Source organism: Rhinatrema bivittatum, chromosome 13 (genome assembly GCF_901001135.1).
Source record: "Rhinatrema bivittatum chromosome 13, aRhiBiv1.1, whole genome shotgun sequence".
Taxonomy (NCBI): domain Eukaryota; kingdom Metazoa; phylum Chordata; class Amphibia; order Gymnophiona; family Rhinatrematidae; genus Rhinatrema; species Rhinatrema bivittatum.
Genome location: NC_042627.1, coordinates 5,312,437 through 5,340,212, shown reverse-complemented (window position 1 = coordinate 5,340,212; position 27,776 = coordinate 5,312,437). Strand labels below are relative to the sequence as shown.

Genomic DNA, 27,776 nt, shown 5'->3' with positions numbered 1-27,776 from the left:
AGATTGTGACAAATCTTTATTGGAAAAAACAAAAACATAAAAAGATTTTTTTCAGATTTGGTTCTCACAGGACTGCCCTGTCTGTTTTCAGGCTCCCCAATCTCTCTGTTTAACTTCGGCAAAGACAGCTTGAGAGAGGGTGAAGTCTGATTGCACAAGCATATAGTCCAAGAAAAAAAAAAAAAAGGTAGTTAAAATGGCAGACAGGGAAGGGAAAAACAAAAAAGCTAAAAATACAGACAGGTCAGGAAAAAAAAGAGTCAGTGGAAGTACCTAGTGTGGAACTGGCAAAGTCACTGTGGCTGCAGACTTCCAAATCAGATCCCTTATCAAGCATTGCCGCACACTGGGACGGCAAAATCCACTCTCGCTGCAGGAATGTACAACTCTTACAGTACAGATCCAGGACGAGGAACATCTGGTACTACCCAAAGGCGCCAGAAAAGGACTTATCCTGTTTGATGGCACGAGAACGTTTGCAGCCTAATGACGTTACTCTACCGAGCTTCGGGCGATATTTTTCCTTTTCCCCCTGGGCAGTGACTTAGCAGAGGGGAAAATAATAAAGACTGAATCAGAACCAGTCTTACCATGCAGGCTTTGCGCAAAGCGGATCATCTTTAAACAGCGCCTTGTTTCAGGGACCTTCTTCCACCCAGAGAGGCAGGTTGGAAGGTTACAGGCTCTCTGCAGACCCCAATGAGCTACATCTACCTATCAGCGTCATTGTACAGCTTGATTTAAAAAGAAAAAAATCACTAATTAAAAAAGAGACTTAATTGGAAAGTACTTCAAAAGCAGATTGAACAACTACTTTCAGTCTGGTCCCATTGTATGATAAAGCTGAAAATACTGAGGGTACTATACAGCCCGTCAGAAGCTCGCTGTAACCTGTATAATCACATCACAAGTGACACTTCCATGGGCAGGTACAGATACTAAAGAGTGACTGAAAATCTGAGAACTAGCTGATGGACAACAGTAACGTACTTTGTTATCGTGCAGCGGAGTGATGTCCAGTAATAAGTTAGAATATCAGCTACAAACTGATTAAGCATTTTATTTCTTTTTAAAACTGGGCCCGGCTTTCCCCACTAATGTTGTCCTATCAGCAGAAGAACAAATAGGGAGCTTTGAGCCAAGCTCTGCCACGGCTGTGACCAACGACTGGGCCTTGCAGAGCTGTCAGCCGACATTCACCATCCTGATTAACAAGCAGTTTGTAGGCAATACAGGTTATTCATTGCTAGGCAACACAACCACAAAATACTTTCAAATTTCCATTTTTATCAAAAGGGAATATTTCAATATGAAGTACCTCTTTAAGACTCACTGCTTCAACCTTTTTCTACTGGTTCACATGGCAATAAAGTTGTACATTGACCCACAAGTTCAAAGCAGCCCATCTCACTCTCTCATATCCATCTACCAGTGTGATGTCACTGGCTGGCTGCTGTGTGATGTCATATCTTGCATCATAAATGCCGCTGTGCTGCCATTGGCTAATGCACAGCCAGGCATACAAATACCCTTATGATACTGCCTCCTGCTGCTAACACTGGACATTCTTTGGGATCTGCGATACACCAGGACGTCAAACAATGCCTTCATCAGTGCTTGAACATATCGCAAGACACTTGGGGGTTATGGAGAGCACCCGAAAGCTCTGCTGATGTTAGGAAAGATCAGCAGAAGTCCGGCTACCAATGCCAGGAGCCAAGGAACCAACCGTGGAGGGCGAGGTGTCAGGGGTGGAAGACCAGAGGGGGAGGGCTATTACCTTAGTCACAGAGCTCATGAGCGTCAGTCGCTCAGACTACCAGGAGAGGAAACCATTGCAAAACAGCCCCTTGAATGATCTGGAAATCCACGGCTCTTCTGGATAGGTCGGTAAACCAATGAGGCCACAGAAACAAAGTTTATGATGCTCCCGTTACTGGGTACGACATTAACCAGCAAAGAGGGAGAAAGAAAGAGGCAAAAAATATTTTAAAAACATTTTCAAAGTATCAAAGATGCAAAAAAAAAAAAAAAAAAAGTAAAAATGCCCCATAAGCTTCCCCGCAGATCTCAAACGTTCCTGCTTCTATAAAAAGAGTCTGATCAGGCAATGGAGGTTATAGTGGTGCGTGAACGGAGATGAAGGAGAAAGGTGAAAACTTGTACCCAGCCCCTGCGTAGAACTTGTTCTGGAACTCCACCCTGAAAGGAAGCAGGAGAGAACGGAAATCAGCCACGTTTTACAGCAACCTGGGCCGCGCCAGCTCTCCCCCTCCCTCCTAATGCTTCCGGCAGGACGACGCAGCAAGCCCGACTACGCCAGGCTGGCGGCGGACGAATGCAACGTACCCGCCAGGGGAGAGCACACGACTCACCAGTGCAGACGGAGGGCGTGCAGGAAGGCAGAAAGGCCTTCCATCACCAGCAAGATAGCGACCGTCAGCACAGCAAAGAAGCCAAAGATGAGGACCAGGATAACGCCCCCGTAACGAGCGAGGATAAAGCCATTTGCCATCAGCATGGACCACAGCACCTCAGAGAGCTCTGCAAGAAAGACAGAAACAGGACCGTGAGAGACCGATGGGCAAGAACGCGGCCGGCCCCCCCCTCGGCAAGCGTGCGGCGTACTCACGTGCGTGTGCCAGGCTGAGCGCCCACAGTCGTAGGTAGGAGGCAGTGTTGGAGATGCACCCCAGGCAGTACTCAATGGTATGAATTGCCTGGTGCATGAATATTTCTGCAAAGTCAAACTGAAGGAAGAAACAAAACAGGAGACAAAAAAAAAAAAAAAGTGTTAACAGAGCTACCGCAGAGCGCCAGGTCTCTCTCACCCCAGACTGTGGAAATGTAACAGGCTCCAGCCATGCAATGCAAACCAGCCCTGCAGTCCCATATTTGCAAGTCCGCGGGTGTTGCTGCCAGCTCTCTCTTACTGTAAATATGACTCTCACTATAAGCCATGATGCCTACAAGACTCGCCCTAATGAAGCGACCCCCTCTACAATAAGCAATGATGGCTTCTCACAGTAACACAATGGCAGCAGCGCCTACAAATTTGATATACGTGGGTGCCCTTTCCGATGCTAGCCCAGAAACATAAGCAGTGTGCGCTTTAATCAGGGGAGCAATCAAACAGTCTGCATGCCTCCTGTTGCTTCACAATTACACTTAATGGGAAATGCGCTGTCTGATCTCTGGACTAGATGCAGGCTCTGGCAGAAGTCATATGACGGCAGTTTAGTCCAGGTGCAGGCTTAAGCCTTCCAAAGTTCTGTGCCTCTCACCTCTTCCTCCTGCTCCAGGCTGGCCTGCTCCAGGTCTATCTCTGCGGTGTTCACGGAGCATCCAGTATCCCGGGAGCTCTGCCGGCTCAGATGAGTCTGTGCTTCCTCAGAATTTGCCTTGCCCAGCAGTGGTTTTGTCTCATCCCAGGTCGCAGCTTCCTCCGTGAGGGGACGTTGCTATACAAAAAAAAAAAGCAAAAGAAAAAGAAATTTTGCTTAATTTCCTTTCCTTGGATCCTGCTACACCAGTCCAGATGCATATGTTTACTTTATTAGCTGAAGGAGACAGAGGACATGGCTTCTTCTGTGATATCACTGACTCTTACTATGGTGCAGCTCCAGCAAAAGCCAGTATTCGTGTCAAAGCCAAGAAGGATTTAAAAAAAAAAAAAAAAACAACCTGTAAATAACATGAAATACAATACTTAAAAAGTATCCTCCAAGAAAATACCATATAAATGTTTTTGGTAAGAAAAAAATAAAAGAACACATGACTCTCCAATTATTCTCTGATATTAACTTCTGCAATGCAAGGTACACAGAAATAAAATTTGCACAGGCCAAAATTCCCAGGAGGGTCTTGAACTGGTGTAGCAGGATTCAAGAAAAAGGAAACTATCAGATAAATTCAATTTCTCCTTCCTTATCCTGCTACATCAGTACAGATGCCTGGGAAGTATCAAGGGACAATTAATCTGGGAGGGAAAAATGTACTCAAGAACAGTACTACCAAAAGCTGCGTCATTTGCACATCCTGTACTGTAATGCTCAGTAAATGTGCGCAAAGACGACCAGGAGGCCACGTTGCAAATATCTTCCAGGAAGAGAGTTGTCAACTCAGGAAGAAGCTGGAGCTCAAGCTCTCGCTGAATGAGCCTGAAGGACCTCTAGAGCTTCACAGCCTTTCAATAGGCAAACTGAAGCAATTGTTTTGTTGTGGGTCTCTGAAAATAAGAATGCTTAAAGCCACTAGCTATAGAGGAAAGCTTTTTTTTATTTGAAGGCTCTAAAATAATAAATCTTAAACATTAAATAAGGTCCCTTATGGCGAGGCAGATTGCCACGCAAGGCTTCAAAACTCCCTCTCAAATGATTTTGCTGATAAAGCATTATATAGAATTTCAGTTGTACATTTCCAACACCTACACAATTGTCAAAATTTCTATGATTGGCTATGATAAACAAATAATATGAATGGCCATATGGCAATTTAATTTTTGCCTTGCATGTAAATGTTTGTTCTAATAATATTTTTTAGAATCTTAGTTGGAATAGCAATTGGCCTCATCCTTCTAGTTTTAGATGTTTCTATAACCTTAAATGGAATGTAAACTGTTTTTAGATGGAAGTTAAACTAATCTCATATCAGTTCAAAATGTTCTACAACCTTGCATCTCAACATCTTTATCTAGCTTATTGTGCCTGTCTCTCTAGATAAACAACTACAAGGTTGTAACAAATTTCATACCTGTTAAAGGCTGTCTACAATCAAAAACTTAGGAGAACAGGAATGATGACTTCTTGTGTTACATGTCAAAGTGTTTCACTGAGACTAGGGGCCTATAAGTATCCACATCACAACACAAATGAGCTGCAAGTGCAGCATTATTTATTCAGGAGAAGAAAAACAAACTCTGCCAAACTGCAGAGTGCACTAAGCCTGCCATGCAGCCAACAGAGAGGCTTGAAAAAGGGAGAAAAATAAAACAAACATAAGGGAAGGAAGGAAAAAAGATACAGAATGCTGCTAGAAAAAATAACTGCTGGAACTCCAGAATTGTCACAGCAGTAGCTGTGAGGGAGAGAGAGAGAGAGCCGATACCACGACCACATGGCTCTGCGGAAAAAGATTGAAGGACTCTGCCTAGTAGGCAGGGAGGTGGCTACAGCTGTGCATGCTCAGTAGAACAAGTTGAATGACCTCAAAGAATCTAGAGCCAAGTTCCGTGACGGCCTCCTTCAGATGATGTCACCCATGCTGCACACACAGGCCCGACAATGTCCCAGCACCCCCTGAGCGCCGAGCACTGCTGCTGTCAAAGTTCAAGCCGCTCTGTCTGCAGCTCTCTTACACAGAGGGCTCTTTATGACCCCTGAAATCCATTCTGACTTTATGATTTCATAAACACTCACCCTGGTCAGCCTCCTGCTCCTCCTGATCAGGTACTGCACGAGCAGGAAGAGAGGGTCTCCGAGGAGGAGAACAGGAACGGAGAGGAGAGCCAGCGCCACCAGTGCAATCTGTACTTCCACCTGTAGGGCAAAGAGAGGGGGCAATGCCATCACCACAGGCTGCAACCCAGGGGCGCCCAAACCTGTCCTGCTGGCCCACCAGCTACTTCCACAATGAGTTATGCATGAGAAAACTCTGCAGATGCAGATTTATCCTGCGCCTATTCCTTGTGGCTGCGAGGTCATCGCAACACGTGGGGGAGGCCCTGCCTCTTATGTGACAGACAAAAGTCAGAGTTCCTCAGATGTTGCGTTTATCTTGCTGCTCAGAAGGATTTGCATTTAAAATTACTCACCATTCGAATCCACACTTAAAGCGCGTTGCAATCAAGTGCATTAGGCAGTTCCCTGTCCCAGAGGGCTTACAATATAGTTTGGGGGTCAATACTCAGAACCACTGAGATGGACCCTCAGGAGTTATCTGCCCACATGGCACGTTCTGGGATACCGAGCCATTTATTCAGCTACATTTTAGCTGGATAAGCCACTCCCCAGCTAAAATCTAGCGGATAAAAGATGCATCCCAGGGAGAAGTTATGCCATGCAGCTAACTTAGTTATAGTTTAAGACAAAACCTGCTTCAGAGCAGCTCTAAAGTTCCCTGGCTTTGTGTGGCTGGATAACCGGCCACAAGGCATCGTGAAGAGATATCCGTTAAGTGGCACTGCTATAGTGAACAGACAAAACTATGGGCATCCTGGCTCGATTTCCACTCCCCTTCCCTAGTCCTTGCTGCCAGAGCCCCCATCTCCCAAACGTTTACGCCGATGGCTCTTCAGAGCGAGACACTGGAGGCGACTGGGATCGCCTCCTGCTACAAACTGGACCCAAGGCAATGGGAGGTGAACCGTTTTGTAAGGAGCACAATGTGAACCCCTGGATTTCCAGGCCACTGCTCTAACCACTAGGCTGCTCCTCCATTGGTAACTTGTGGCTCTCTCATTCCTGAGTTATAACAACCCCAGGCCTCACTCATCAGTGAGAACAAAACCTTTACCTAATAAGCAATGGCAATGAATTCCCCATCTACACTCACCTGCCCCTGCCCCTCACACAGCTCCCTCTTAATGTCTAATGCAGGCTCACACACAATACAGAGAGAGACTCTTCAATCTTCCCACGTCCTCACTGTCCTCCTCTCCCACCCACTGCCTCCCCTCACGCTCCCCTGCAGCGCCTCCCCTCACGCTCCCCTGCAGCGCCTCCCCTCACGCTCCCCTGCAGCGCCTCCCCTCACGCTCCCCTGCAGCGCCTCCCCTCACGCTCCCCTGCAGCACATCCCTCCTCCCCACAGCCTCCCCTCACGCTCCCCTGCAGCGCCTCCCCTCACGCTCCCCTGCAGCGCCTCCCCTCACGCTCCCCTGCAGCGCCTCCCCTCACGCTCCCCTGCAGCGCCTCCCCTCACGCTCCCCTGCAGCGCCTCCCCTCACGCTCTCCTGCAGCACGCCCCTCCTCACACGCATTCTCCCTCCTTCCCACCTCACCTGGCCTTCATAAAGCTTGTTTTTGTCTGCGCTGAAGAGGAACATGTCGATGAAGTGAATAAGTATGCTGGGGGCATGCTGCGAGTTCAGGGCAGAGTATGCAAACCACTTGAAGAAGATCATGAAGACGAGATATCCGAAGAGGGAGAGCATGAAAACCATCTCTGGGATAAATATCAGGAAAATCTTATAGAACGTCCGAAAGTGTCTGCAGAGAAAAAAAACCAGCGAAAGCAGTGAGAACTCCCGGCCCCCAGCATCGACAGCCAAAGAACCAGAATCACGATGCGTTTATCTCAGACTAACTCCCTGAGAAAGTTTCTCCTCATGTTTTGTTCGCTGTGTGCAACATTTCTGAAAAGCTGTAGAAATTCGTCTAGCGTTCTTTGAAACTCCATTCTGTTTCCCTTGTGTGGGCTGTTTCCCTGTGTGCTCGGTATATAATGTAGGGGAAGCTTGCACACCTGCTGCCTGTGCGGTACCTGTTCTACGACAGGGGTGTGTGTGTGTGTGTTTTTTTGTGGTTGAAAGCAGTACAAGTCAATTTCAGAAAAACCGGTACAGGACGCACAGCAATTGTAGAAGCGTTGGTTCTACTCACACGTGGTTGAAAACTGCCAGAATGACACCAAACGTCATGTGGGTTATTCCAAGGATAACAGACATCTTCATCTTGAAAGAGTTTAGGAAGTTCAAGCGATTCACAGCCAAACTCCAGACCTGAGGTTTCGAGAAAGAGGAGGCGAGAGCTCAGGATCAGACGAAAGTCTGAGGGAGTAAAAAAGGTAGGAAAACATTGGGAAGGCGAGGGCATTCAGACACCTACTGGATCGATCCCAAATGGATAAGGTCCAAAGAAGACGCCAGTGACGTTTGGGTTCAGGGCATGTGTGGGACTCGCAGATATCTCCTGTGTCCTGTGAGCAGAGGGACATTAGTAGAGGTGCAGGGGAAACTCAAGTAACATGGAAAGCAATGAGGGAGGGCCCACGGAGGGAGAGGGATGAGGAGAGGCCACAGGAAGGGAAGTAAAACAATGGAGCAGAGAGGGCAAGAACCCTAGAAAGAGAGAGAGAAGGAAGAACGCCAGGTGAGGAAGGCGAGGCAAAGGGTAACCGAACCAGTGCTTTTGCTCACGTCCAGTTCATGGCGGCCACACTCCAGCCGGAGGGAAAGATGGTGGTGGCTTTACTGAAGCACTCGTTGTAGATGAAGCCGGTGTAGATGGAGAAAGCGCCCATGAGCAGAATTAGGTACCGGCCCCCAAAGAACATGATCCAGATCTGCAGAGAGAGAGAGAGAGAGAAGACAAACGTCATGTGCCCGCGGCAGGCAGGGCCAGGATCCTGCACCGAATCACACAGCTCCTTGCCCGTGCGCCTGGAGTTGGGTGGCTGCATGCCGTATCGCTGGGGATCATGCCATGATCCCCAGCTCCTGCAGCAGGTTCCCTTTCAGTCAGTAAGCGTCAGAGGAAGGAGACCATCTCCGGCAGTTCCAGCATCAGACCAAGAGTCAGAGGTCCTGGGACAGCAATGCTTGCAAATTTGAATGGACAGATTTACAGAAGGATGGGCTTTATTGGTTAGGATCTTATGCATCATGTGGTATTTACCTTTGTATCCTACTGTATGAAGGCAGCAGGATCTACAATAAAACATTTAGGGGGAAAAGTCCTGATCTGTGAGTGAAGTCTTCTATATTTTTGTGTGACTGGGCACGTCCCTTTCCTTCTGTGCCTCAGTTCCAATCCCAGCTCTGTCACCGCCTCCCTGCGTGACCCTGAGCCCCAGTTCCAGCTCTGCGTGACCCTGGGTGAATGACCTTGCCTCTGTGGCACAAGAATCCATTTGAAAACAAAGCAATTCAGCCTTTCTGGTCAACACAACAAGAAAATTATTTCCGCGCTCTCATTTTCTCTCGCTTCACACTGTGAAACGGTCTGGGCCGGAGTTCTGTGCCCTCCCAACACAATCTCTTGGCTTGGGTCTCACGGGGGGAGAAGGAACTCAACTCAGCAGTGAGCGTGTGGGTGGGGATAGGGGGAACCTCACCAGGTACCTGCAGCTTTCCGAGAAGGGTATCCTATTCAGCCTTGGCCTGGCACCCTGCTTCCGCTCACCTCATTCTGAGATTTCCGCATTTTTGGGTTGTTCTCCTTTAGGATCATCCAGAGGGCAAAGATGAACATAAGAAGCCCGTGTCCCACGTCCCCAAACATCACCGCAAAGAGGAATGGAAATGTGATGATTGTATACGGAGCTGCAGGAGGAACACAAGGATAACACAGTCAGTACCAGGGGAAAGACAGACAGTGCTAGGAGAGGGAGGGACAGACTGTGGTCAGGGCCAGGGGAAGTAGAGAGGGATAGACCGACACCTATCAGTGCCAGGTGAAGGGCAGAAATATAGACAGACACCTGGGCTGAGGATCAGTGGGAAACCGATGTAGACAGACACCGCGGACAGACAGGTGAGAAAGAGTCAAGTGCAGTGAGACAGACACGGGATAGAGAGAGAGAGACAAACACATGAACACACAGATGCAGAGGGAGGAGAGAGGTTGCTTCAGGTGCCAGGCCAGAACTGTTGCTTAAAGTCACCCTTGGCCTTCCTACCCCGAGAGATGCCTTCCCTATGAAGAAGGGGGTTTAAACCGGTATCCGCCAGTCTGGAAAGCACAGAGCAGGGGGGGTTTGGTTGGTCCCACCCGCCATCAGGGCTGGTACCTGGGTTCATCTCCTGGTAGGTTCCGACCCCGTAGGCATCCACGATGCTCTGGAAGCCAGCTGTGAATTTATTAGTGCGGATGAGGGTAGGCGGGCTCTCGTCGGATGGGATGCGGTTCACAAAGGAGTCCACACCAGAGGCGCTCTTTTGCTGATGGGAAAATAGAAGAGAGAGGTTTACTTTGATGGAAAAGTTGGGTTAGACATATCAAAAATCCTCCCAGGGAGATGGAGGCAGCAGTAACAACCACAAAGGATCCCTAGTTGTGAAGAAAAGAAGATAACGCCAGAGATAAGCTGTGATCTATGACACTGCACCACAAAGCACACTGAGTAGACTAGACAGACTGTGATAAGGTTTATGTTTGCACCCCATAATATCCTACCAGCACTCCCACAGCTGCGTAAGAGAGAGACAGACAGATTACCTCTTGGAAACACATTTGCTCATTTTGTATCCTATATACAAAATGGTTGTACAAGGCTGGAAAGCACAGGGCTAATGATCTCGAGTCACTTGGGCCTGCAAAGCACCCAATTAATCTCAGACAAACTTCCTCCCACTACACCACAAAACTCAAATCTACTCCATGTATAAATCCCCCCCCTTCCCACTATAGCAGAGCCTGCAAAGCACCTAACTAGCCTGTCCCCCTTTTCCAGCAGCAGCCCAGCTAAATGTGAATAAGCAACAATGACCGTCATGGAGAATTTATCCTCAGACCCCCATGAACACTGTGTAAGGTCTCCGAGACACAGATCGCAGCCATATCCGACATGTCAGTCCTTTGCAACCACACAGAAAAATAGGGAAAATATCCGACCATGATCCCTGAGCCATGTGACCCTGACAATGCACCCTAAGAGGCTGTGTCTATTGTGACTGTCACCCGGTCTGGAGGCGCAGGTTGCACGAACTCACTCTCTGACACGAGCCGGCACTGGAAATCTCACAAAATTCTCCTGTTTACAGTTTATTAAAATTTATGAATCACCAGATGCACAAAGGCTCTTGGCGATTTACAATAAAAACCATAAATTGTCTACAAATAAGATACAATAAAATGAATAAAACATGTTCATATAGCAACTACTCTGCATGTCAGCTAAAATGTAAGAACCATAGATCATAGTGAACCTGAAGATCCATTCTTAACTCCTCTTTTTGTTGTTCGAAAGGACTAAAGCCTGCCAAACGCTTGGGATCTTAGACTAGGAGACTGCCCCTGCTTAAAGCTCCTCGTATCCCTAAAATGATTACGAGCCTGAGCTGCACACACTTCAGGAAGCTTGGGAGACATTAAAATCCCGCCAAACCTCAGCCATCTTCTCCAGGTACTCACTAAAGAAAAGGTTACCCTTAAAGGGAAGCTGTGTCAGAAATTGAATCCACTGACCAGTGGCACAACCTTAACAGCCTCTTAGCCATTGTTATGGACGCCATATGTACCAAACGAAAGGAGGCGTCCACTAGAGATGCTGCTCCCGGCTCTAAGTGGGAAGCAACTTCTAGAACATCCCCACACACTCAACGCCTCCTCTTGAGCGTCCCGAGATAAACCTAATTCAGACCTTGCTATAAACACAGCCGCATGCCTCATTTTGATGCGCCACACCAGAAGCTTCACAGGCCTTCGTCAGTTCGGACTCAACCTTCCTGTCCTGTGCATCCTTTAAGGCTGTGTCCTCTGCCACTGGACTGGTCCTCCGTTTAGTAACTGAACAAATCAGGTTTCCAAGAGTGGATGCACCAAGTCTCTCTTTTTCCTGAGTCACCGAGGAGTACGGCTTTGACAGCGAGGAAGCCCTGGACTTACCGAAAAGTACTCTGATTGATCTATCCCTAGTGCAGCTGTTACCACTGCTCTAAGCTCCGCTCTCCTATTGCTTCTTTTTTGTTTTAAACAATCTTTATGCTGAGAAAGGCAAAGAAGCAAAAAAAAAAACCCTCCCTCTTTTTTTTTGTTTTGTGGAACAAAGACTAGCAAGAGAGAGGGGGTACGGGGGCAGAGAGGGACACTAGCTCCACACTAACTGGTCCTACAGAAAAAGAATTGGAAGTCCTCTGGCCAAGGAAATGCTCAGCTGAGGTCTTTCGCCACAGGAGCTGGTCTCTAAAATGTGTCTTTTCCAGCCTAAGCAGGCCTCAGAACATAGCACGGGAAGCTCGTTTACCATCTGCTGGAGAAAGAGAATACTGGCAGGTTGAGGTCCGCATGGATTCATATCAGGGGTGATGTCAGCAAACCTGCTGATCTCTGTCTCCATCTACTGGTCAGTGAGCATAACCCATTCATCTGGACGGGTCTGACTGATGAAGAGGTGTTACAAAATACAGACAAGGGTACACAGACTATTGCACATTCTATATTCACTATCTGAATCCAAATAATAGTTATACATTAAATTGGCGGAAAGATGCCGTGTTTAACTTTGTATCATGTTCGTTCTGTTCACATTGAGATTTATTGCCTAAACCTTTGCATACAACTGTACATTAGATCTGGGAAAGCCATGCCCTTCTTACTAGCAATAAATGCCATCTCAGCTCCCTCTCCTTCAGTGATAAAAGTCAGGCAGCATCTCACCGATGCATCCATGAGTGCCTGCTGCACGTGGGGCAGGTCGACGAGCGGGCACCAGACCTCTGCGATGAGGCACTTGTCCGTCACGCTCACGCTGCACTGGTTCAGGATGAGGTAGATGGCCTTCACCTTCTGAATCTTCACCCGCCAGGCGTAGAGCGCCACAACAGCCTTCTGAAGTACCTGCGATCGGTACTCCTCCGTCTCCCTCAGTACCTGCATTGGGGAGGGGCAAGAGGCAGATAAGACCCCCCACAGCCAAAACTTTACTACAGTACTCTCCAACCACAGAGGTTGATGTAATAAGCTGAGCATTAAAACCAGGCACTGAAATCCAGCGCACAGGCTCTCAATGCACACGCTAAAAATCTCTTCAACTACAGATGCAGGAAGCTAATGGTATGCCAATTAAAAAATAAATACACACAAACCCAAAAATGTGTGTAAAAAATGTATGCACGGGGGGAGGAAACAAGCTCCCATGCCAGAGTGCAGCGTCATCGCTGCCCTCCTCCAGCTGTCTTTTCCTCGTTACCATCCATCCCAGCAAACACATGCACACTCACCGACTGCATGTCCTCGATCTGCATGAGGAGGCCGCGCAGCGTCTCCAAACGGTCCGACTCCTTATTTGCATACGGGTACACGTGGCAGTGGAAACTGGAAAACGAGACAGGGATGAACTTTCAGAGCCAAGAGACAAATGACTGGAGACAAAACGCTATGCCAGAGAGAGAGAGAGAGCGTGGAAAAAGGCTTACCAATCTGCAATCTTCTTTATTTTCTGCCCGATCTGCTCGCCCCAGTAAGAAATGAGAAAGATCACCCAGGTTACGTTCTCCCCCTACAGCAGCAGAGAGAAATAGGAAAGTTAAACCTGCCAGGGTGCCATTCCTCAGCTCTTCCAGTAGGTGGCACCCGGCGACAAGTATGTGCAATGTCAGAGAATCGAGCAACTCGTGAGCTAACATTTTGTAAAACAAAGATATCACCAGGGGCGTGAAGGGGAATGAGGATCCAAATAAAAACAATCTTTCTTAAAATCAGAGAGCCAGGACACTACAGCAGTGAAAGTTCCTTTAATTCTCTGAGAAAGTTGTAAAACTCTTCTGGGTTTCTAGCATACAAGGAGACAAGGGAGGGATTTGTATGACAAACAAAAAAATTGATGTCATTATCAATGCCTAAAATGTTTGCTAAATTTCTATGAAACATCTGCATACTTTTGAAGGAAAATTATTCCCAAATTTCCAGCATATCTTGATAACATTATACTTGTCTAAACCACCTGCAACTTCTAGCCTGGCACAGATGGAGCCATTTTGTTTCTCAGTGATGTCATATTGATGACATGAAACATTGCTATTTCAGCGATTATGTGAAATGAGGCGATGTTTTACTTTTCATTCATGGTTCAAGTTTTTATCTTTAAAGCTAACAGTGTGCATCAGGCTACTAAACAGCAAAACAGTACTGCAGTGCACAAAAGCATCTGCTTCCGGGTCAGTGGGCATCTGTGTGCGTCTATCAGGAAATGACATCACTACAGCCTGGGAATGAAGTGGGCTGCACAGATTTGGAGCTGCCCCGTGTCATGTGATGTCGCATGCAGGACGCCGCTAGCTCTGGGTGCAGGGATGACTGCTATCTCATCATATCCCAGGCGCTGGAATGACACACTGTCCAGTTTCTGCGTGGGGTGTTACCCCAATTTTATTAAGACCGAAACCTACAGAGGTCACTCACTGTGGCCGGGTCCTCCATAGGCTCCGACATTTCCACGAAGTTAGCGATGAGGTATCCGCGGCAGGCGCGCCAGAGCAGGCGCTCGAAGGTGCTGACTTTCCAGGGGTGGATGACGCCAGCGAGGAAGCTGCAGGAGAGGAAAGGTCGTTGGAGAGTGGGATAGAGAACCACACAGCGCAGAGGTCACACTCCCCCCCCAGCAATACTTTAAATTACCTGCATAATCTCGGTGACAGAGTCAAAGGCCATCAGCAAGAGAAACCAGAAATGGGGAGAAAGCCCCTCTCGTCACCAAAAAGAACACAGATAATTTAAGTTTGGAAAAGCCATAGAAAGTAATGGACTAAGAGATGGAAAAAAAATCCAAAAGTATTAATGGTGCAGCTGCACCCGTACCTCCTGCCCTACGACGTCACTGAAGAATTCATGTGTGTAACTGCCTTATTAAATACAGTCAGCTGACATCCCTCACATTTTACACACCTCCAGTGCGACACAATGCTGTACAGGATCATTCAGAAGGTTTCGGTGTGCAATCCAGCACAGGGCACTGATGTGGCCCGTTCAGGGGGAGAGGAAGGAGACACATGGTGTATCAGCAGCCGCCCCCATCCAAATAAATATAAGCTTTAGCCACCCCCCCTTAAAATGGTGATTTCAGGTGTGGAAAATGTCTGAGCAACCCGCAAAAAAATTCTACACCAATAATGTGGGGAGACCAGAGATCAGGTCACAAGATGACTGTGCAAAAAAAGTCCTCAGTCTCAGAGGAGCAGCCACTGGAGGACGGAAATAGGGCTGAGCCCACTGCCCGGTGAAATGGTAGAAGAGGTTGAGGTGGTTATGAATCAGACTGGGAGGAAAACCTACTGCAGCTTGTACGCGAAACTTAACAAAGACCTTCAGTTAATTTCCAGGGTCAGTCGAGTGACATTGTGGTCAAGTGTATGGAGAAGCTGAAGCCTCATTCACGGTCTCAAGGCAAAGAAAATGTTGGCGGCCACAGAGGGTGCTAGGAAAGCAGGACAGCCTAGAAAAAAGGAGCCAGGGCAATAACCTTCCGACTGTCCGGGCCCTGGAGAGGGCCGAAGGGTCGGACCACCCATGTTAAGGAGGAGGCACACAGACGACAGACCGGGCTGACAGAAAACGGATGACCCAGGGCAGCAATCCTGCAGCTTCATAAAGAGGAAGACCAAATGTAAAAGTCACAGAAAGATGAAGGAGCTGAGCTTCTCGAGTGGAGAGTATCTATCATCTTTCTGGATTTCTCACTAGATCCGCAAAGCCAGAGGCAGGGGGTCTCAGAAATCAAGAAGCATTAACAAAACGGGAACTCCCTGCACATCTCTGGATGAATCAAGCAGACAAAAATATTGTATCTATAGATTATAATTCTGTCAGAAAGCTAAGACGGGGGCAGAGGAGATCTGCTTAAGGGACAGACTTTAGATGTGGGGGCCGGGGGTGAACGTGTGGGGCAATGTCTGTGCTGGGGGTTTTTTCTCTTTTCGTCATGGCGGTCACAGAATCCCCTCCTCAGAAGGGCACAAGTCCTACAGTCGCAGAGACTTTTTTATGCACCAGTGAAATTTGCCCTTTTATCGGGGTCTCTGAATATCCCAGTCAGTCATGTTTTGCACCATCACCCGGTGTTAATGCCATTGGGAGTGTCAGTTTCTCCATTCAGACCAGAAATGGCAGCTGGACATGTCCTTGTGAAGCAATGAATTTTTGCACTACAGTGTCCCCAGCTGTGAAGGAGTGCACAGTTGTTATGGGAGACATTTACATATATTATGAGGGGGAGACTTATTAGTTGCATCCGTTACCTTAAAAGGCACATCAGTCAGCCGGGGGCACAGCATAAGCTAAGCAGTTCAAGTAGGGTAGGCTGGGCCTTCCAGAGTTGTAGGGAGGAGCTATAGGTGTCGGTGATTCAAATTGGCTATGGTGAATGATTTTTAAGATAACTCACATCAAAGGATATATGAACACAGGAAAAAAGCTGGAACAATGGGTGCCCCTTGGAAGAGATGAAGGAATAAAATTACTGGGGGGTTATGAGACAGGACCGCAAAGCTGGCCGCCCCCATCGCATCAATGGAAAGTGCAGAAAGCGATAGCAGGACTGCCCAGTGCCCGATGGCTTTCATCTGGACTTCTACAAAAAATTCTCTCTTTCTGGACATGGTGCCCCACGTTGCTGGGTCAGAGACATCCCAACTGCGTCAGCAGCCTCACGGATGCCACTACAGTGCTGCTACACAAAAAAGGGCAGAGATTGGCTGATCATGCTCCCAAATACAACCTATCTTGTAACTGAATGTGGACCTAAAAATCTTGGTGAAAGTCCTACAGATCAGACCCGAGACCCTAACGGGGAAGCCTCGTGGCACCAGACCAGACCGGCTTCAGTGAAGGAGCTCCTGAACAGTGAGCACACACAGACTGTGCAATATTATGTCAGTGGAAAAGCACAGTAAGAGTTTAGGTTGAAGAATCACAGACTCAGAGAAGGCCTTTGTTAGGCTCTGATAGCCCTGCCTGTTCCTGGTACTGGGGAATACTGGTCTTCCAGAGAAATTTTGCAGCTGGATAAGAGCAGTGACTGCTTCAGGATTTTTCTGCTCCTCGGCACTGTTGATCCTGAGGATTATTTCCCCTCCCCCCCCAATCCAGGACAAGGGGGCGACGGAGCAGAAGGGCTAAGGCACAGCCTTCTTTGCTCACTTCCTCCCCTTATCCCTGAATGACAGGCAGAGGGGCTGGATTAGGGGGCTGAGTGGCTTTTCTTTGCTCCCTGCTTTGTGCTCTGCCCTGGCCCCACTCCTCCTGCTCCCTGCACAGTACAGGCGAGGAGAGACTGGAATAGATGGAAGTTTTTCTTTGCTCTGTCCCTTCCAGCCTCTCCTTAGTGAGATTCGTTACTGCTGGGAGGCAGCGTCTCTTCAGATGGCCTTGTTGCCCTCCAGATTTGTTTCTGACACCCAGGGCACAGGCCTAATCGTGACCATTGATAAATCCAGGCCTGGATAAGAGAGCTCTGTGTGCATCCAAAGGCCAGGGCACCCACAAGCTTTATTTATATTTCTAGACCGCTTGTCAATCATTCAAAGCGGTTTACACTTTAAACATGCCAACATGTTCACAAACATAATTAAGAATAAAAAAGTCACATTTAAAAATACGGCTATTTTTATCTGGGCTGTTTCCAAACAGAAGGATAAAAGGCAAGGGCGCCCACTGTCACCCCTGCTTTTTGCCCTGGTAATCAAGGTCTTGGCACAAAAAAAATTACAAATGGACTTCATGGTTCCGGGATTCAGTGTGGCTGGCTGGCACGTGGAACATCGTTATATGCAGATGAGCGGTCACTATTCTTGGTAATGGGACCCAACCTCTTGAAAATACTAGATGAATATAGGAAGGTATTAGGTTATAAGGTGCACTATCGGAAACGTGAAGCTCTTCCAGTGGGCACAGGGACTCCTTGGGCAACCCTACGTGGTCACTAGGTGGCAGAGTTATAACTAGAAAGATGTGAGGCTTAGTCTAACAGTGGGACCTGGGATTTAACATCAACTTTCTTTCAGGAGACTCCAGATAATGGGGATGTCTCCCCAACAGGAAGAGTTATCGAAAGGCTAAGGGATGTAGAGGCCATTAAGGCGACTGACAGGGGAATGGTTCAAGACAGGTTTAAAATGTGCTCCCAGCGAGGGGTTTGCAGGATCTGGAGGTGGGAGACAGAGAGTGAGAGAGTGAAAGATGGAGAGTCTGTAGCAAGCTCTTCTCTCTGTGGGGCCTAGAATTGGAGCTCCTGAGGTGCTCCCTCAAACCCTGGAGTTGAGAAAGAAAGGAAGAGAAGTTGGCGACACAGAACCGGACACTGGGGTTAGAGGCTGCAGGATCCAGAACCAGACACTGGGGTTAGAGGCTGCAGGATCCAGAACTGGACACTGGGGCTAGAGGCTGCAGGATCCAGAACCGGACACTGGGGCTAGAGGCTGCAGGATCCAGAACCGGACACTGGGGCTAGAGGCTGCAGGATCCAGGGGAAGGGCTCCCTGTCAGAGCTTCAGCAAAGGGTGAAAGAACTACATTGGCCAAGAGATTACTATGTGGGGGGAGGGTGCCCGGATCCAAATCCTGGAGGCTGTAAGATTTTGTTTCTAATCCTGGAGCCGCAGAGGGTCTGGGGAAGGAGGAAAACTGGTGTGAAGAAAGGGCACTGGGAGTGTGACCTGCGAGCTTTGACTCTGAACTGTCTTTTTGGGGTGTTCAAACTTTTTATTGTAACAAGAATAGCACATGCCAAGAAATAGCAATGAGCCACTGCACATAATAGATCGTTAGCATCATTTGCATACATCCTCCCAGAGAAATGGGCAGCATACAACACACCCCGAAAGGATGACCAGGACCATGATAAAAACAGACAGCACCCAGAAATTCCCCAGTACTCCTAATAACATTTCCACATCTCATCAGACCGTGTTACATCGTGCTTCAGCGTAAAGGCCAACTTTTCTCTTAAAGCCATCTCATGAGTTGGTTTATACCACACCTCCGGAGTTGGAGTCATTTTCCACAACAGGGCAATAGAGGAGATCCATCGCTGTCCTGCCCCGCTCCCCAAAAGCCAAAGGTCTGGCAGGAAGGAAAGGCAGGTTCCCAAAATGGCCGCAATCACGGCCTCCAATGCTTCTCCAAAAAAAAGCAGCCCGCCTAGTGCAGGAGAAACCTCTGATGAGCCTTGTGGATGGAAATATGGAGATAAGCCTCCGTGAAGTCTAAGGACGCCAGGAATTCCCCGCTGTGGACCACCGCTATCACTGAACGCAGAGTTTCCATCCAAAAATGCGGAACCTTTAGGGCCCGATTTACAGTCTTGAGATCCAAGATGGGTCTGAAGGCATTGTCCTTTTTGGGAACCACAAAATAGACTGAATAGTGGCCTTCGCCTTGCTCCCTCAGCAGCACTGGGAGAATGGCTCCAAGGTCGAGTAGCCTGTTGAGCGTCTGACGCACTATTAGCTGTTTCCACAATGGACCGCAGGGGGAAAACAGGAACCTGTCCCTTAAGGGTTGAGCAAACTCTAAAACATAACCGTGCTTTAGAATATCCAGGACCCACTGATCCAACGTGATTTTGACTCACTCCTCGTAAAACAGGGAGAGTTATCCCCCAAGTCTGGGCGGCAAGGAGTGGGCCGGCGATCCTTCATTGGGGTGACTTGGAAGCGCTGACACAGACACATCTGCATTCAAAATGGCCGCCGTTCCCGCGCTCGACGGGAACGGGGCCGACCCCCCAGGAGGAAGACAGGATGAAAAATGACTGCTCGGTCTGCTGTTCTCCCTTGAAAAGCCCTCCACGCCAGGGAGGCATTTGGTGCAAATCCCCTCGCGGGAGAGCCGAGTCCCAGGCTCCCCGCAGGCGGCACATCACGTCCCTCGCGGCATGGGGGAAGGGAGACAGCTGAGGCGCTGACAAAAAAAGAAAAACTGCCCCCGAAAGCGTCCTGGCAGCCGCCAAATGAAACGGAGCCAAAAGCTTCTCTGCAGACGACCGCAACGGCCCGGCTCGCTTTCTTTCTTTTATTTTATTAAATAGGGCTGAGGAATGGCGCCTCTCAGCTCCCGGACCCCCGAGGAATGGCGCCTCTCGGCTCCCGGACCCCCGAGGAATGGCGCCTCTCGGCTCCCGGACCCCCGAGGAATGGCGCCTCTCGGCTCCCGGACCCCCGAGGAATGGCGCCTCTCGGCTCCCGGACCCCCGAGGAATGGCGCCTCTCAGCTCAGTCAGCCTTAGGGCAGGGGGAGCGGCTGGACCACCAGCTTACACCCCCTAGGGCCAGGAACGAAGGAAAAAACACCTTAAAAGAAAACAAAACCTACCTTAGAAATAATAGAAGCTTATTTTCAAGGCAGCAACACATGCAAGGCAGCAACACATGCAAGGCAGCAACACATGCAAGGCAGCAACACATGCAAGGCAGCAACACATGCAAGGCTGTCAGAGCCTCCTATCAGTTTCCTGACTAAAAAACTTGAACTTTTTTAAACTCCATCCATTCAAAGAAAAAAAAGCACTGTGAGAGGAAAGGGAAGAAATAAAAATTATTCTACAAAAACTTTCCTTAAAGGTTTGAAAATGTAAGTGGGAACCGCAGGTTGAAACAGCCTTCACGTGCTGGAGGACAGGAGAGTCCTGGTGGGACGCAGAGGGTGCTCATGGGTAACTCCGAGCGCCTCACAGGTTCTCCTTCTGTCTCCATCTGCTGGAAGGGGGACATAACCCACGGTCTGGACTGATCCGGGTACGTACAGGGAACCAAACTACCCAAGACCAAGAGAAATATAGGGAGACAGGTTTGATTCTTATTTTGGGAGGAGGAGGGTTGCAGAATTACCCCTCCATTTTCCCATTCACGAGCGATGGCTAAACATCCTGTGCTCTGTACGCATCTTTCCTTCAGGAAAGCTCCAGGATAAACGCGTTCATTTATTCTACAGACTCCCTGCTCGAGAAGGAGGGGCCTCCGAATCTCCCCACATCCTGACTCAGGGGGGTTTGCAAGCTCGGATCAGCCGCTTGCTCTCTCCCTCCCTCCCACCGGAGATCCCCGTTCTCCCATCACAGTCCCGGGGTTGCCCGCCTCCCACTCGCTTACTTCACTTTCAGATCCAGGCGCAGAGCCACAGAAGGGTCCAGCAGGGGGTCTGTTTCTGTGAGGGCCCGGGCCCGGCGAGGGGAGCCCATCTCCGGCTGAAAGACAGGAAGAGGAAAGAGAGAGTTATAAAGCTGCTTGAATAGGCAGCACCACGGCCAAATGTTACAGGACAGAGCCCGCCAGCGTCGACCTTTTCTACAAGGAAAGGCAACAAACGAAGGCCCTGGGAGAGGTGCAGGAGATCCTCGGCAGTGGGGAAGCGAGAGGTAAAGAAGAAGATCCTTGGCAGCAGGGAGCTAGGGGTAAAGGCAGCGATCGCGCAGGGCGCACAATACGAGGGGAAGCCATGCAGGGAGCAGGTGTTTATCATCCACGTCTACATTTCAATGAAGCAAAGTGGAAAAATCCTCACTTTACGCCAGTGTGGCGGGAGAGCTGAGCAAAGTCCTTTGCAAGCCGGGTGCGCAGCTCTTTCCCTCCTCCATCACAGCCTCTCCACCTCGTGACCTCAAGACAATTCAGCTCCTCTCATTTTCCCCCCGCCAGGGATTATCTTGTGTCACATTTATATGTTGTTAGTCACCTTGTCTAGAACTGACTTTGCTCTTTATTGTTTGTTGGTTTTATGCCTGTGTTATCCAACGTTTGAGGTGAGGGCAGTGTATGTGCAGGATTATATGGTTTGGTTTTTTAAATAAAGCAGCCCTCCCCTCCCCCCCCCACTCACCAGCTGTCCAGTGAAGCGCTGACCTTCCCGCAGGATGTGCGCATACTCTCGCAGCTCCCGCACGCGGCCCTGCAGGGAGTCGCGATTCCTGCTGACCTCCTGCAGCTCCCGGGCCAGCTGCTCCGACTGCTCCTGGATCAGCATCACGTCCTTCTGCGCAGGAGCCAGGGGGTTCTCCTCCGTCACTTCCAGCTCCTTACCGGCCTTCTGCAGCTCCAGGTCCAGGAACGCTGCGTGACAAGCAAGCGCGTGAATCCTCGGCACCGAGATCCCCCCCTCCCTCACTACCTACACCCGAAGAGAGGAGCTGCGAAACGCCCGCACCGCTACACACACACCCACAGACAGACAGACCAACCCCCCACCCGGTGCCGTGTCGCACCCTCCCCTCTGCAAGTCGAGAAAGCAACGCAAAGCCCCCAGAACTAGGACACATCCAAGCCAGAACCAACACGTGAACCTATCACAGCCTGGCTGCCTCGTCAGAAACAAAAAGTACCATCCAACAGGACCAAGATAAACCCTACCCTACTGTAAAACGAAAACACAAGTCTTCCAACCCTATGTGCACACAACCTAACAACTTTTCCCTGTACCGATCATCAACAAACATGTGAGACTTTTCCAAACGAGGATACTCTGTCTCCAACTTGTGATCGTCCTTAAAGGCAACTTTAAAACTATACAGGAAAGGAGGATGTGGGGACTGAAATATCTTCCGTTATCAGGTGGGACATAACGGTCCTGAGGGATTAGAGATTTAGCTGTCCCGAGACACTTTTGGTGCTTTTAACCCGCAGTAAGGGTCTGTTGCAGGGGTGCAGAGCGGGAAGGTGGCAAATCTTAGCCGTCCTGCAGCCCCTAAACGTTTGGCGCCCTAGGCACAGGTACAATGGGTGCCAATTGACACATCCAGGGACGAATGTCTCAGGGGCAAAGGATGTATGTACGGAGAATGAGAGAGACTCGCGTTTTCTTGGTTCTACCTGCAATAAACCATCCATGGAAACATCCTGCAATGCTGACGACGCCCGCACTAACACTTCCTTCCTTCGCATCTGACGAAAGAGCCTGCGTGCCCTTGAAAGCTTGTGGACTCCGCGAATGACGACTCCAGAAGAGTTTTGGTTTCAGAGAGTTTGTAAATACGTTTTTGATAATGTTTTGTTTCTAATTTTCTGATATGTATGTATTACATATGAATGTTTTACTTTCTGAACAACGCTTAGGCCCTAAGTGTTAAGCAATAAATAAATGAAACTTCTTTCTCTATCAGTCAGGCCTACAAAAGATTCCAGCTCTCAGCACATCTAATAATGTGTTAATATGCGAGGGTTAATGGAGGAGGCCCATCCTCTCCCAGGGACGGAGACCACAAACGATGCATTACGTACAGGTAGGTGGGCAGACAGTGGGCAGTTTCCCGACAGGTCACGACAGGTCCCCAAGCATTCGTCCACATTACACCCCCTGAACTCCAGCAGACAGCTCTCACTGGCACAGCACCAACACTGAGGTGAGCAGGAGCGGCAAACGTGAGTCACCGAGATCATTCCCAACATGCCCTGGCTTAAGGCTGAGGCGAGCACAAAAACAAAACCCATTGGGAGACACTGCCCCAGGAAAGATATTCGTTCCTGTTTACACTGCACTTAAAGCATCCCAGACAGATGTTTGCCTTGCCCGCTCTTAAATACCTTCACCCCCTCCCTGCGTAGCTTGCTCCAGCACTGGACTCCACTCACCGTTACAACCCGCTTCCTAATGTCTAACCTGAAGCCCCCCCTGCTGGAATTTAAGCTCGTTACCCCCTGCCCTATCCTTCAGCGTCCGATCACTGCCCCCGCTCTAATCCACCTTTCAGGTCTGCTCTCGCCCCACTCCCCAGTTCTCTCTCTCTCAGGCCACATAAGCCAGATCTTTCCTCTCTCCTCAGAGGTCAATGCCTGTAACAGATAACATTTTTATAGTGCTAAAGGATGTGTGTAGCACTATACAATGCCGATTAGGTAAAATCCTTTCCCCAAAGGGCTGATCCTGTAAAGTGTGCAGGAAGATGGGCACTCAGTGTTGAGTGCCCGCTCTCCTGACGCATGCCTAGTCACCTCTCCCGGGCGTGTGACCCTGTATTTAAACGAGGGGTCGAGCTTAAAAGAAGGTGCTAGGGACAATAGTGCGCCCCTAGCAGCTCACACCCAGGAGAGGTGGCCATCAGCGGGTTCAGGAAACAGCTGCTCAATTACACGAGCGCGTTTTCCGACCCCACTGACAGCCAGGGGTTAGGAAAACGGACGCTTGTAAAACTGGGCACCCATTCTCCTAACCTGACCGGCTGGCACTTTTTAAAATTTATTTTTTTTAACTTTTTTTTTTACCTTTTGGTTCCTCCAACTTAATATCGCTAAGAAATTGAGTCGGAGGATGTACAGAAAAGCAGTATTTTCCGCTTTTCTGTACACTTTTTTCGGCTGCTCACAAATTAACAGGCAGGCGTTAATTTCTGAGCGTAAAATGTGCAGATCGGCCGCACTTTTTTTTTTTTTTTTGGTATCCCAGGCAAATCCAAGCACAGGTTAGGCAGTGCTGAGCGCACCTTCCAGTATTGTCCTGTAAGTGGGTACCTGAGGCAATGAGAGATAAAGTGACTTGCCCAAGGTCACAAGGAGGATCAGTGACAGAACGAACCATTATTTCACAGTGAAAACTATAGATTGGCCAGGAGGAGAGTGTGACGTCCAGAGGATCCCCTGCTCCACACCAAAGCAGTCCTGTGCTGTAGGACCACAAATGGGTGACTAATTCAGACTTACTGAAGGTTTTCTCCATTTCCTCGCACCGTCGCACATCAGCCACGTATCTCCGCTGGAAGGCATTAACATTGGGGTTCAGCTAGGAGGAGACAGAAGAGGAGGATGTAATAAGCGTGGTTTCATGGTCACATTAGTCCGAGCCTCTCTCAGCGAGGGAACTGAACAGAACATTGCCTTTGGGGCAGCCCTTAGCTCCTGAACAGGAGGCGCTGTAGGAAACAATATGGGTTTATGGGGCAATAATGATCTGCAGGGAGAGGACAATAGCAGAAGGGTGGAGGATGCATGAAGGAGATGGGGCAAAAAAAAAGTACTTAGTGAAAGCCAGGGACAAGCACAGAAATGGGAAGGTAAAGTTAAAACTGAAGATCAAGTTAGGGTCTGCAGGATAATATTAAAGAAAGCGTGGAGACTGGATGGGCCTTCAGGTGCTACCTGCTGCCTTCTTCTAGGTAAGCCGGCTCTGGCAGGAGGAGAGAAGGGCACAACACAAGCACTCACATCTCTAAACTCCACAAGTCCTTGCTCTCCGAGCTCGCTGACACAGTCGTAGGCAGCTCCCGACTGCAAGAAGAGCTGTGCCAGGCACACCTCCTCACTCCGAAACATCGAACCCATGACCTGCTGGGAAACAGTAACCGCATCAGCACCCACAAATGCACAGCACCAGCTCCCCCTCCACCCCAGCCTGCCGCCTCCCCGAAAAACATATACAGCACGAGTAGCAGGGGCACCGGGCCAGAAACTGGGGCATGAGCTCAGCTAGTGCCGGGCGCCTTGAAGCTTTGTCTCAGTAACATCACTCAGTTTCACAAAAGGGGCTTCGTGCGATGCAAAACTGCCCCTGCTTCTTTCTTCACCTCCCTCAAGTCACCTCAGCTGGGCAGCAGCTATAAAGCTTCCCAAAACATATTGCCCTACTACTGCACAGGTAACAGTAGTGCAAGCTTCCCTCGCACACCCTGCCCCACTCACAATTACTATACCCAGGGTCTCAGTACTGAACTAGCAGTGGGTGCTGCGGGTCAGGACTGAGGTGGCCGGGCAGAGCAGTGGGGCGTTCAGTAGTGGAATAGCAGGGGGTGCTACAGGTCAGGAATAACGTGCATTGGCAAAGCCGAGCGAGAGGTTCAGTATTGGAATCACGAAGGGGGACTGCACTAGTGTGGTGCACGCTTCTGCCTCTATTCCTGGCTCCTATACCATTAACAACATCTATGCTTAAATCCTGCAGTTCTTACGCGCCTGAGAGTAGACCGTGTTCGTGCTAGATGCACGGCAGACACATCCCTTTCAAGAATACAAAATCCTTTGCAAACAGCAAAGTCTGCATTTTGCTCATAAACTTTATCATTCCATTCTGCAGTGACCTCTGAAAGTTTAGCCATTAACATAAATACTACTTGTTAGCACTGAAATCCTTTTTTTCCTCTTCACCTGGGAAGATTTTCCCCACATGGTTTCTATCATTTTCCCCCAGAAAACCATAAGGGACATATAAGGGACATACGGTAGCAGACACAAGGAGGACTGAATTAGCCCAAGTTTGGAACTGGAGCACAGTAGCGCCAAGTATCAAGGTTTCAATCCTGGCTACTGTCCATTCACACATTGTCAAACACATTCATGTTCAGGGAAAAGGATCTCACGTGAGAGAGTACAATTCACATCCATTATCCCAGGCTTGGATCAGAAACAGCCGGGCGTTCTGGCTGCCACTCTTAAGAAGTTTCCTAGAACAAATGTAAGGAAAGGAAGTCCTCAGACTGGAGTGGCTCCTGAAAACCACATAAGAGCGATGTTATGAAGGAGACTGGCTCCAGCACTAAGGCCCAATATGCTATTTTCATCAAACAGTACAGACTTTAGTAATATTATGTAAGTAATATAGGTGAGTGGAGGGGCAGACTAGATCGGCCATACGGTCTGCCATCCTGTTTCTATGTTACGACAAAATGCATAGACTCGTTATAAAGCATTACATTTTTTGTCTGATGAGGGTTGCACAGAAGGACGCTGCACTGACTGGAAATCCCCAGCACCGTTTCTTGCAGAGGTCACCTCACCTGGCCTCATGGTCATCAGCACACCAACACTTGCCTACTGGGAGATGCTCAAGGGCTTTAAAGTTGAAACAAGTGTTCTAAATTGACAGCCATTACTCTTCTGCTTACCTCATTGATATTTAAATTGCCCAAGGAAATTTCTTAAGAGTGGCAGCCAGAATGCTCTGCTATTTCTCATCCAAGCATGGAATGAGTAAAGGTGAAATGTACTCTCTACACAGATTTTTTTGTTTTTTAATTATGAATGTATATGAAAGATGAGCAAATGGACAGCAACTATAACTGGCACTGCTGCTCACAAGTCTCAAACTTGTTCTAATTAAACCTCTTTTTATATCATTCGTCCAGAAATAAAACATAAGTTGTAGACAATATGCTTTTATTTATGACTACTTTTTGACAGCTAGTCACAAATACTAGTCCAACAGAACGATCTCATCTATAGTTCATTTTGTAGATTTTTATTTCTAACACTAACAGCATTACACTTTATCCCTCCAGAAATTGATTCTAAATTAACTCTCTTATGCAATAAGCTCTCTCAGATCAGCAGTACCACAAGCATTTTCAGTTCTCCTTTTCAGGAATCTAAATCTAGGTTTCACACTTACTTAATCAATGTTACAATCCTTCCCATACATCTTTCTACAACCTATCTATCATCTTGGATAAAGCAGTGTGGTTGTGGTTTTAGTCCACTTGAATGCATGAAATAAAGGATAAATTTAAAAAAAACAACACAAAGTAACACAAAATCTGAGAAAGGCAGTGTTAGCTCCCAAAAGCTAGGCAACAAACGGATTTAAGTTAGTCCAATCAAAAAGATGTTGTTTTATATAAATTGTTTACTAATAAATGCTTCTTCCAAAATAAGACAAAAAGACCCAAGAAAAGAAATGCTAGATATGTGGTCAGGAAACCACCGAAAAAGGTTTAGAAAGACGCATACAAAGGAGAAGAAACACAGAGCAGAGCAGACTGGAAGAGCGAATCCTGAAAAGTTTCCAAAGTTGCTGGTCAAATGGGCTGAGCTTTTCAGCAGCCAACCAAAGGAAGCTGCAGGATCAAGCGGGGAAGCACCTTTGCATTTTCAAGAAGGAAAAGTTAAACAATAAACTGGTCCCCTTCCACCTGCAAAGCTGCTGCTGCTGCTCCTTCCTTGCCCGTGCCCCTGGCGCCGGACTTTCCAGGCTCGAGAGTCCGCGAGCCGCTTCCTCCCGGCAAGCGCAGAGCGAGTGAGCCGCACTGCTTGGCTTCCTCGCAGAGCCCAGGCGGCTCGCGCTTCCGGCATCGCGAGCCCCACCCTCAGCGCCGCCTCACGTGACCGCAGGAGCGCCGAGCGCCGCGCGCCGCACAACTGGAGAGACTCGGACCGAGGTGATGGGAGGGCGCTCGACTTCGCTCCGCCGCTTTTGTACGGCTCAGATTCCGGA

The 27,776-nt window shown here is 48.7% G+C and overlaps 1 protein-coding gene across 2 annotated transcripts; it reads right to left on the bottom strand.

Annotated features, from left to right (window-relative positions):
- TCIRG1 (T cell immune regulator 1, ATPase H+ transporting V0 subunit a3) lies at positions 1-27,776 on the bottom strand. Of its 2 annotated transcripts, none has more exons than XM_029575068.1 (20): positions 27,475-27,776; positions 24,779-24,901; positions 24,278-24,356; positions 21,468-21,697; positions 20,741-20,835; positions 14,061-14,187; positions 13,076-13,158; positions 12,881-12,974; positions 12,318-12,530; positions 9,730-9,880; positions 9,123-9,262; positions 8,138-8,283; positions 7,827-7,917; positions 7,602-7,720; positions 7,001-7,208; positions 5,418-5,537; positions 3,285-3,461; positions 2,633-2,750; positions 2,376-2,544; positions 1-2,202 (listed from the first exon to the last, which is right to left on the bottom strand). In XM_029575068.1, the coding sequence occupies exons 2-20, from the start codon at positions 24,893-24,895 to the stop codon at positions 2,118-2,120; spliced, it is 2,562 nt and encodes an 853-aa protein (XP_029430928.1). In that variant the 5' UTR covers positions 24,896-24,901; positions 27,475-27,776; the 3' UTR covers positions 1-2,117. The 2 variants fall into 2 exon arrangements, with proteins under 2 accessions (XP_029430928.1, XP_029430927.1); XM_029575067.1 differs by having other exon boundaries at positions 24,779-24,898.

What these genes read in the sequence shown, in the direction of transcription:
- TCIRG1 (XM_029575068.1), bottom strand. Translation starts at nt 24,895, where the DNA reads ATGGGTTCGATGTTTCGGAGTGAGGAGGTGTGCCTGGCACAGCTCTTC. An exon ending in CTACCAGGAGATGAACCCAG is followed by an intron (nt 9,263 to 9,729) that starts GTACCAGCCCTG and finishes TTCCTCCTGCAG; the next exon opens with CTCCGTATACAATCATCACA. An exon ending in GGAGCAGGAGGCTGACCAGG is followed by an intron (nt 3,462 to 5,417) that starts GTGAGTGTTTAT and finishes TTTTTTGTATAG; the next exon opens with CAACGTCCCCTCACGGAGGA.